Source organism: Triticum aestivum, chromosome 1B (genome assembly GCF_018294505.1).
Source record: "Triticum aestivum cultivar Chinese Spring chromosome 1B, IWGSC CS RefSeq v2.1, whole genome shotgun sequence".
Classification (NCBI taxonomy): domain Eukaryota; kingdom Viridiplantae; phylum Streptophyta; class Magnoliopsida; order Poales; family Poaceae; genus Triticum; species Triticum aestivum.
Window position 1 is genome coordinate 110718297 of NC_057795.1, and position 10583 is coordinate 110728879.

Genomic DNA, 10583 nt, shown 5'->3' on the forward strand with positions numbered 1-10583 from the left:
CGTAAAAACAAACACAGCGACCACCGCAACACGGACGAAGCACAAGCACAGGGAGACCAGAGAAATCTCGCACCTTCCTCCCCAACAGCCGCCGCCGTCGCCGAATCCCAGCACGGGAAGCTCCAGGAAACACAGACCCGCCCGAGAAGAGCTAGGGCCCTCCTTCCGCTCCCTCCGGCGGAGATCTACGGCCCCATTGCTCGCCTCGCGCAGCAGTAGGGTTTTTGAGATTCTGGGATGGGCTTTCCCCTGATTTTTCGCAGTGTCTGGTGGCGGAGGGGGCGAGATTGATGAGGGGAGGGGAGAGAGAGAACGGGAATGAAATGAGGAGATGGTTGGGGAGCTGGGTTTCGAAACTGAAATGCTGGCGCGTGGGCCCCGGCGGCGTCAGCGCGCGGCAAACTCCGAAATTTTTCTGGGCTGCTGTGCGGCACGTGGCCGTGCGACGGATTGGATCCCTGTTCCGTGTACGCGTAGCGTAGGGCTGTGGTGGTGCCGCCGTGTTAATGCCGCGACGGTAAGGGTAAGCTTTTTACCGTCGCATTCTGTACAACCGTGTTAACGTACGGTACGCTCAGTTTGTACCGTGGGTGCAGCCGCGAGCTCTCCTTACCTAGACTGGTGTTTGTCAGCATAGCATCACAACTCGGCTGACATTATAGTTGTTTGATAAATTAGCAATTATTCGATTGATTAGTTCGTAAATAAATCATGAACATATCATTAATATGTTTAAACTCGTGGAAGATGTGGCGGCGGCGGAAGCTAGAGGACTACGCGATGGACTCCTACCCGCGAATGAAGTCGGTTGCAACAAAAGTGTGTGTTGAGGCCGATTGTGTGGAGGTCATCGAGATCATGCAGAACGGCAGGAATTCGCATGGTCTGGCAGCGGCATTTTACGAAAAATGCTCCTTGTTAGCTAGTAATTTTATTTCCATAGTTTTTACTCATGCCCTCGTTAATCCAGTGTGGCGACAGATTTGTTGGCTAGAAATTCGGAGGTCTCTTAAACCATTGTTTGGAAATCAGAGCCCCTGGGTTTCCTAGTGGATGTTTTAACAAATGATGTATCACTTTTTCTCATGAAAATATAAACGACCATGATGGCATTCCCTAAAAAAACTTGTGAGCATGTAGCATAGAGCGGCTACACCTATCTAAACGGCTAATACAACTAACATAGGAATAAATATGAGATGGATGAACGGAATATACCCTTCATTTGGCCAGGTCAAAGCTGCTGCAACGATGACAACGTTCTCATCAACCTTCTTCTGGGCATCAGAGCTTCCAGTCAAGGTGATGTCAAAAGAGGTTGAGCACATAATTAAAGTTGAGGAACAACAATGAGAACTCGCTCATGAGACACTCCCTAAGAACCTGATGGCCCCTTCTCCCGGTGCACGGTCAGAAAAGGGTTTCGAAGGCCTGCTCCCCCGTGTGTGATGTACGAGATGAGAAGCCATGATCCTTGTCAGCAATGCTCCCCTTGTGGAGAGGACATGAGGCTGGGAGAAGTGATCCAGTACAAGCATCATTGATTCTCTTCTCGAGAGGACATGCAACGCAACATCTGCTTGCGGCTGCTGGAGAAGAGGAAGGAGAAGAGCTGCAACCCTTGTCGACGAAGAAGAGGATGTAAGCATGTGCTCAAGGAAAGAATGGGGAAATGTAAAGTGTTGGGGAACGTTGCAAAAAATAAAAAATTTCCTACGGTTTCACCAAGATCCATCTATGAGTTCATCTAAGCAATGAGTGATAGGAGAGAGATGCATCTACATACCACTTGTAGATCGCGTGCGGAAGCGTTCAAGAGAACGGGGTTGAGGTAGTCGTTCTCGTCGTGATCCTATCACCGGAGATCCTAGCGCCGAACGGACGGCACCTCCGCGTTCAACACACGTACGGTCAGCATGACGTCTCCTCTGTCTTGATCCAGCAAGGGGGAAGGAGAGGTTGATGAAGATCCAGCAGCACAACGGCGTGGTGGTGGATGCAGCAGGACTCCGGCAGGGCTTCGCCAAGCTACTGCGGGAGGAGGAAGAGGTGTAGCAGGGGGAGGGAGGTGTCAAGACTTAGGTACGGCTGCCCTCCCTCCCCCCTCCTTTATATAGGCCCCCAGGGGGGCGGCGGCCAGGGCGGTGGAGTGCCCCCCAAGGCAAGTGGGGTGCGCCCCCCACCCTAGGGTTTTCAACCCTAGGCGCAGGGGGGGCATGGGGGGGCGCACCAGCCCACTAGGGGCTGGTTCCCCTCCCACTTCAGCCCATGGGGACCTCCGGGATAGGTGGCCCCACCCGGTGGACCCCCGGGACCCTTCCGGTGGTCCCCGTACAATACCGGGTGACCCCGAAACTTTCCCGATGGCCGAAACAGCACTTCCTATATATAATTCTTTACCTCCGGACCATTCCGGAACTCCTCGTGACGTTCGGGATCTCATCCGGGACTCCGAACAACATTTGGTTTGCTGCATACTCATATTCATACAACCCTAGCGTCACCGAACCTTAAGTGTGTAGACCCTACGGGTTCGGGAGACATGCAGACATGACCGAGACGGCTCTCCGGTCAATAACCAACAGCAGGATCTGGATACCCATGTTGGCTCCCACATACTCCTCGATGATCTCATCGGATGAACCACGATGTCGAGGATTCAAACAACCCCGTATACTATTCCCTTTGTCAGACGGTATGTTACTTGCCCGAGATTGAACGAGGTATTGAGATTCGATCGTCGGTATCCCAATACCTCGTTCAATCTCGTTGCGGGCAAGTCACTTTACTCGTATCGTAATGCATGATCCCGTGACCATACACTTCGTCACTTTGAGCTCATTATGATGATGCACTACCGAGTGGGCCCAGTGATACCTCTCCGTAATACGGAGTGACAAATCCCAGTCTCGATCCGTGTCAACCCAACAGACACTTTCGGAGATACCTGTAGTGCATCTTTATAGTCACTCAGTTACGTTGTGACGTTTGGTACACCCAAAGCACTCCTACGGTATCCGGGAGTTACACGATCTCATGGTCTAAGGAAGAGATACTTGACATTGGAAAAGCTCTAGCAAAACGAACTACACGATCTTATGCTATGCTTAGGATTGGGTCTTGTCATCACATCATTCTCCCAATGATGTGATCCCGTTATCAACGACATCCAATGTCCATAGTCAGGAAACCATGACTATCTGTTGATCAACGAGCTAGTCAACTAGAGGCTCACTAGGGACATGTTGTGGTCTAAGTATTCACACGTGTATTACGATTTCCGGATAATACAATTATAGCATGAATAAAAAACAACTATCATGAACAAAGAAATATAATAATAATCATTTTATTATTGCCTCTAGGGCATATTTCCAACATAAAGACGGGGCGAGGTGAAGGGGAGGTGGGTATAATAACCATGTTCACGCGGTTCATGAAGGGAGTGAATGGTTTTTAAAGAGCATTCACCCGGAAAACAACCCTAGCGCACGTCAGTTCAATAGAGTTTAGGTATATTATTCTCCACCTACGCCTTGATTGTGTGAAAAGGAGTTTGATTAACAAAGGAACTGGGAGTAACTACACAACCACTCTTGTTACTTCCTCCGTTCACTATTATAAAAGTTTTAATATATTTTTTTCTAATCGGATGCATATAGATGAATTTCAGTGTGTGTTTGCTCCCTCATTTCGGTATGTATGTACTCCATATTGAAATATGCACAACATCTCAGGGCATCTCTAGCCCGCCCCCTAAATTAGAGAAGTAAACTACCAAATAGACTTTAGTGAAGTATTTTTACCCCTCTAAATTTTGGTCATTTCTAGCCGATCCCTTAAATTTATGGGAGTAAAAATTTGTATTCGCCGAATTGTTCCAATTATAGGACATTGCAACTACATATTAGCACGCATATAAAAACAAACATAATAATTAAGGTTCACACAATTCACAGAATATTACAGATTCATAGTTTACAAACCAAATTTCTATTTCTTCCTCAGATGATGAGGAGTCCTCGAATATCATATCTCGCACCCTCTTTGTCTTCGATTGAAACAATTCGGTTGAATTGAGTTGGCCAAAACAAAATGTGACAAAAAACCCAAAAAAGCTCACCTACGCAAACCGTAAAATACTAGCAAGGCGATGGAGGTGTAACGGTCGACCGACAATTTTGAGCCGAAACTAGCAGGCGACGAGGCGTGGAGATGACCAGCAAAGGTGCGTAAGCACGGCGAGATGTCGGTTAGCCAAGGAGGAAGAAGACCCGAGGCGGTTTTCATCGAATCGGTCAATGCGGCGGCGGTGGCGTTTCAGTTTGACTCTGGCGACTGTGTCAGACTAGGGCAGAAGGGCGACCAAGGCCAAGGGAGGCGACGAGGTAGCGGTAGAGACAGTGGATAGTCGTTGACGGTTGCACCGACTGACGAAGCAATGGACAGTGGGGGTCAAAAAGTGGTCAAGACTTTAGTTGATTGCCTGGAGGCCAAGTATTTTTAGGTGTTGGTAGGGCCGCAGGACCAAAAATTTTGCACGCCTAACGGTTTTCAGGCTTATAATAGTCTTGGCCCCCGCGCAAATTTTGTAGGACTTATAATAGTCCTAAAATTGTTTGAGAAGTAAACTTTTAAGTGGGTGGAGAACTAGATTTTTTTTAGAACGAAGGCTCAAGAAGAGCCTGGCTTTGAATTAACAAAGCCATCAACCGGCCAGGATTACAGAGATTACAACCACGAACCACACAAAGAAAAGGAAAACAAACATGGCAAAGATACAAAGGCGCTGGGAGACAGCTCGCATAGCACACAACCAGCTAGATACCAGATCAACATGAAGCTAATAGCTAGGAGATGCTAGGGACCTCTTGCACACATGCAACCAAGGGGAAGGTAGCTGCCGGCTCAGGGCAAGGAGACGACGACGATGAGAGGCAAGCCATTGCCAGAACACCAGGGGCTTGTGGAGAACACAATCAGACAGTTCCATCGTCAAAGAAGGCCCTTGCCTCCTCGCCTGGCTCGAAAGGCGCCGCACCGTTGAGCGATGGACTAGTTCACCCTAGAACCTGCCTGAATGGCACCCAAGGAAGCCACAGGAGCGGAACGAGGCGTTCCTCACATGTCGACGGCGACTCACCTAGAGCCAAGCAGCCCCAAAACCGAAGATCGGGCGAGAAAGAGGGTGAGCTGCCAGGATGAAGGGCGACAGCAAGGGCCAAGACCAAAACTCAGAAGCTCTGGCACCCTCGGCGAGCTGGAGAGGGAACCACCGGAGGAGGGGAACCCTATCCCCTCCTTTCCTGGAGATCCATGGCACCGGAGGCCCTCAAGAGCCGCACGAAGAGCACCACCATAGCAGAACCCCACACCAGGGAAGGCATGGCTGCCGCTGGAGACTTGCTGTCGTCGCCGCCGCACACCAAATCGCACCACACCGAAGCCCACCGCCCCACTTGTTCCCGAAAACAACGTCTTCAAGAAGATTACAGTGCCTGGGGCGTCGCCGCCGTCCAACAAAGTTTGGATTTTCACCTGGGAAGCAAGGGGGCATGGGATGGGGAGGACAGAACCTGATCGGCGCCTCCAAGGAGGTGAGTGGTGCCCGCGGGCATCGCCGCTGTCGCACCAGCAAGGCTGGCTAAGGGTTTCCCCCGGTCCTGGAACCCCTCCATCCGCTCCCACCCACCGAAACCAGCCCCCCACGACATAGCAGACCGGATCTGAAGGGGGAGGAACACGCCGCTGGAGAGTTGGTGTGGAGGCGGCCAGATCTGACGCCGCTGAAGCCGGAGCCGGCGCCGAGCCCAGATCCACATCCTCCGGAGGTCTCACCGTCCTCACGGTCAAGACTGCCGGCCCACGCCCGCACCACCAGGAGCCAAAGGGCTGGAGGCGCCACACCAGTCGGGGCCGCCGCCCCAGATCCCGCAGCCCCCCGCGCGCGAGGCGAGGCAGCGAGGACCCCGCCGCCACCGTCATCAGCAGCACACCAAGCTTGCCCGGCGGCTGCCTCCGGTGGCGGCGAGGGGGGGTCGAGGAGGGGGGAGGTGCGGCGGCGGGATTAGGTTTCGCCCCTCGAGTTGCCCGAGCGGGCGACGCGAGGGAGGGGAGGGAGGGAAGAATCCAGGCTCAACTAGATATTTTACACACCTAACGTTTTTAGGGAATTGGCTAGAGATGTCTTTATAATAGTGAATGGGTGATACTTTTATTAAACACTATACAAAGGATAATAGGTGGAATCGTGGCATGTGCTTCACTACGTTACATGCATCGGTTCAGAGGCGTGCAGCTGGTGCGAACACCGTCATCTGTGTAGTAACGAATTCTTTGAAGCTTTTGACTTGATTTTATGGTTTATTAGAAGAACTGGCCATCCAAAGAACTAGGCTGTAGCCTAGTGGCAAGGGAACATAGTGGCTTCTCCAACAACCAAGGTTCGAGCCTCATCAGGGACGATGCTAGTGCCCATGAGTTTCATCTTTTTAGAACTGGCCATCCAGAGGGGACTCTTAGCAGGGCCGTGAGTAATGAATTTATGATGCATTCATATACAGTATGATTTTCGACAAAAGTGCGTTCATATATAATGGGTGCCCTGTGAGGCTCTATGACTGGAACTAAAAACAACACGTGCGTACACAGCCTCATGCCTCATACTGTCATACATGGCCTGGTGTTCACCATTGCTTCTTTTTCTACCGGTAAAGTTCAAGTTCATTTTGTGAAAATTCCTCTAACAAAGAAGAAGTACCAACTTGGGCTCGAAATTTAGCCCATTAAATTCATGGTTTAGGCGCAAATTCCTATTTGACGCGCGTTGCGTCAAAATGTCGACCGAACCCATAAGGATCGAGCGCACTGGGCTGGGCCAGTTTTGTGAACCTTCTGTACTGGTCTTGGGGACCTTCTAGAAGGTTCTCTGAGCCATTTTTTTCCTATTTTTTCCCTTTTTCCCGTTTATTTTTTCTGCTACTTTTTCTTTTTTCACATTATTTTGGTATTATTTTTTCCTTTTTCAATTCTTTTTCAAAAAATGGAATTTCAAAGATCATTTGGAATTTTCAAAATATGATCTTGTTTTTAAAAATGTTCAAAATTTTCAAATTATGTTTGTCTTATTCAAAATTTGTTTGCATTTTTAAGATATTTTTAGTTTTTGTTCTAAATTTAAAAATGTTCCTGTTTTCAAAATTATGCTCGTTTTAACTTTTCTTTTTGTCAAAAAATGTTTGGGAATTTCATTTTTGTTCAAATTTTTTAAAATGTTCCTGTTTTCAAAATTTGTTCATTGAATTTATTTTTGGTGTTTTGAAAAATGTTCAGGAATTCCAAACAAGGTTCCCTTTTTAAAAATTTGATCATAAATTAGAAAATTGTTCATGCGTATAAACATTCGGTACATTCATAAATTGTTCAGGGCTTTAAAAAATGCTCCTGTTTTTAAAAAATCATAGTCACGAAATTGTTGGCGTTTCAAAAAAAAATCACATTTTTTCGAATTTTTTAGAATCTTACAACTGTTACCGGTTTTCAATTTTATTTATAAATAGAAAAATGTTTAGAACTTTCAAAAAATATTCGTGTTTTTGAAAAAAATGTTCAAAATATTTCCATTTTCACAATCTGTTAAAAGTTAAGAAAACTTTGCACTTTTTGCAAAAGTTTAAAATTTTGTCCAAGTTTTTTATAAAATGTTTGGATTCTCAAACTTTATTTGACTTCTAGAAAATTGTTCACAATTTTACAAGAGTGTTCGGATCTGCCAACGTATTTAGTTGTTAAAAGTTTGCGTGGTTCATAGATCACTTACACTAGTCCGTGTCAATTGGTTAGCAAAGCCCGTACAGTCGTACACACAACTGTGATTTCAGTTCCTGTTTGCCGCGCTCCATTTTTTGGAAATTCACACTTAAAACTAAATGCTTTAGTGGGGTTCTACAACAATCGCGCTTCTAGTTATCTCCAGGGGCGATTATCTCAATGGGAAGGAGCGAGTTTATGCAGCCCGAGGTGGTGAACTCGATTCTTCACGGTCGCCTCTTTTTTGTGATTTTCACGTCGCGCGTGCGGCGGGCCGGCCCAGTCGCTCGATCCCTATGCATCGGGCTCCTGTATGACGCAGAATACATCATATAGGAGTCCCGGGTTTAGGCTGGTCAGAGGAACTTGTCCGTTGGGAGCGCATATTCCACGCGCAGCGCCTTGTCACGCCCGCAACAAGACAGAACAAGGTCTCAACTGTCTACCACGAGACACATGTGGTAAGCAATTCAAACAATTAAAAAAAAAGGTCTCAGCTAACTCATCTAGGCCGTGTTCTGCATCATTTTTTGGGGTACATTCTGCATTAAATAGACATGCGCCACACAGGGGCTCCTCCGATTGGGCCGTCCCAACAACAAGTGATACTGCAGGTAACAGACAAGGGACCTCCCACGTGACTAATAGGCAGTGCAAAGCATTAGGAAACTACCAGCATCAAACATGTTTTTTTTCAAAAAAAAGTGAACATTGGAAAATTTGAAGATTTTTTCAAATTTGCAATTTTTTTGAAAACTAGAGTATTTACTGACAACCTCTTTTTTGCATTGAATAATGAACTATCAAGTGAAACAAAAGGACTAACGCGAGATGAAGAGGTAGTCATTTTGTTTCTTTTTACTTTTTTCTATTGGATTTTCTTCTTCTTATTTTTTTCTTTTCTTTTTCCATTTTTTCCTGTTTTCAAACATTGTTCATTTAGTATGTACTGAGTCATTATCCTGTATCAAGTATTCAGTTTCATAATAGGTGTTCCTGAAATTGTTCATGTGGGAGGGCGTCCACGGCTGTAGGTATCAAAGGAAAAATGTATTGAGATAGATACTGTAATATGTCGATGGTATTTTTGTCCATCAAAATGACAATGGTCGTCTTCAGTTATTCTGCAAGGAACAGACTTCCTCGGTCACTAATTCACTGTGGATAACGATCTCAACTTGGATAAACTTGCTCCTTCAAGAAAGAAAAAAAACATGCTGCATTGCTGTAAAATGTCTTCCAAGGACAGAATACCATTCCTTCATCTGAACTGTTCTTGAGAACTGAAGATAATCTACAAGAAACTTGACCCAACACAATGCATCATTACTATTGTCATTTTTCATTACTCGCTGGTGTTCACTTCTGTAGGATTCTAGGATTCACGGGTCATCGCACCCTAACTGTTTTTCATTCCTGCTATAATACAGTAAACACATCAAGAAAGAACTGATCTGATCTTTCTAAAAAAACTCCCCTAATCTAGGGCATCATATGATATTAGGAAAATGAAGATGGAGAATTATGTTGATAAGCTAGTTAATATAAACTGAAGGATTAAGTTGTTGCTGCCACTGCCAAAATGTATGATGCAACAGATGAAGTATTACTGCACTAACATAACTAAAAAAACAGCAGAAATTGAGCAAGTGACACTTCTGATTAACAAGAATCACATGATGATTTGCACAGAGCAAGTGGCATGGCAATCAATCTAGAAAGCGATGCATGAAATGCAGACTAATCCCAATCTCAATTACACACATTGTTGCAACATAGAAGGATCATAAATGGTGCCCGGTACAAATGCATCAGATCAAATAGCAGGAACGGATCAAATGATGTTGGTGATTCGGCCATACACAATTGTTCGGCAAGCAAGTACGATCCGTCAGGGTCTCCTGGTAAGAGAATGGCAAAACAATCCAACTCCCAAGCGCACACAATTTTGCATCGCAGGAGAAAGAACAAACATACATTAACAGAGGCGCAGCAGAACAGAATCAGAGACACGTTATTTCACTGGGACAAGTTCCATTTCCAGCAACACGTGCGAATAACTTTGTTCCACGACTCAGTTCGAACTACAGGGCAAATAGAGAACTACACAAGTCGCTGTTCTACCAAGCTTTTGGGATCTGCAGGGGGGCGAGGAAGAGCCTAGCCGCCGAAGCCGTAGAGGGTGCGTCCCTGGCGCTTGAGGGCGTAGACGACGTCCATTGCGGTGACGGTCTTGCGGCGGGCGTGCTCGGTGTAGGTGACGGCGTCGCGGATGACGTTCTCGAGGAAGATCTTGAGCACGCCGCGGGTCTCCTCGTAGATGAGCCCCGAGATGCGCTTCACGCCTCCACGGCGAGCCAGGCGGCGGATGGCCGGCTTGGTGATGCCCTGGATGTTGTCGCGCAGCACCTTCCGGTGGCGCTTGGCGCCGCCCTTGCCGAGTCCCTTGCCTCCCTTGCCGCGCCCGGACATGGCTGACGGTCTCTCCTTGGTTCGAGCTGCGAGCGGATAGAGGTCGAGGAGCGGTGGTGAATTGTTTTGTGATTTGCCGGAGGTGGGGAGGGGATTTTAAGGTGGGAGGAGGCGTGCTGCTGCCGTTCGATGCAGATGGAATGCACGGTTGAGATTGCGAGCCGGGGAAGAGACGCCGCGGACCGATAACGTGGCGGGAGGCTCCCATCGCTTGAGTGGCGGGCTGGGTCAGAGGGTGTGCCCGCCGGCTCCAAAGTTTTGGGCTGTGGGCGCGATGTTTTCGTACTCCCAGTGGCGCCAAC

The 10583-nt window shown here is 47.4% G+C and overlaps 2 protein-coding genes across 2 annotated transcripts in view; both read right to left on the reverse strand.

Moving 5' to 3' along the window:
- Window positions 1–341, reverse strand: part of LOC123110807 (nuclear envelope-associated protein 2) — a 4336-nt gene extending 3995 nt beyond the window's left edge. Inside the window, exon 1 of the mRNA XM_044531423.1 lies at window positions 74–341. The gene's annotated coding sequence lies outside the window, so the exon portion shown is untranslated. The remainder of the gene's footprint in view (window positions 1–73) is intronic.
- A 9485-nt stretch (window positions 342–9826) lies between these two features.
- LOC123087709 (histone H4) lies at window positions 9827–10248 on the reverse strand (the record flags this gene model as incomplete). The annotated part of the gene is given in 1 exon segment (XM_044509807.1): window positions 9827–10248. A coding segment is annotated over 1 exon segment (279 nt), but the record flags the coding sequence as incomplete, so codon positions are not given.
- Window positions 10249–10583: the final 335 nt, after the last annotated feature.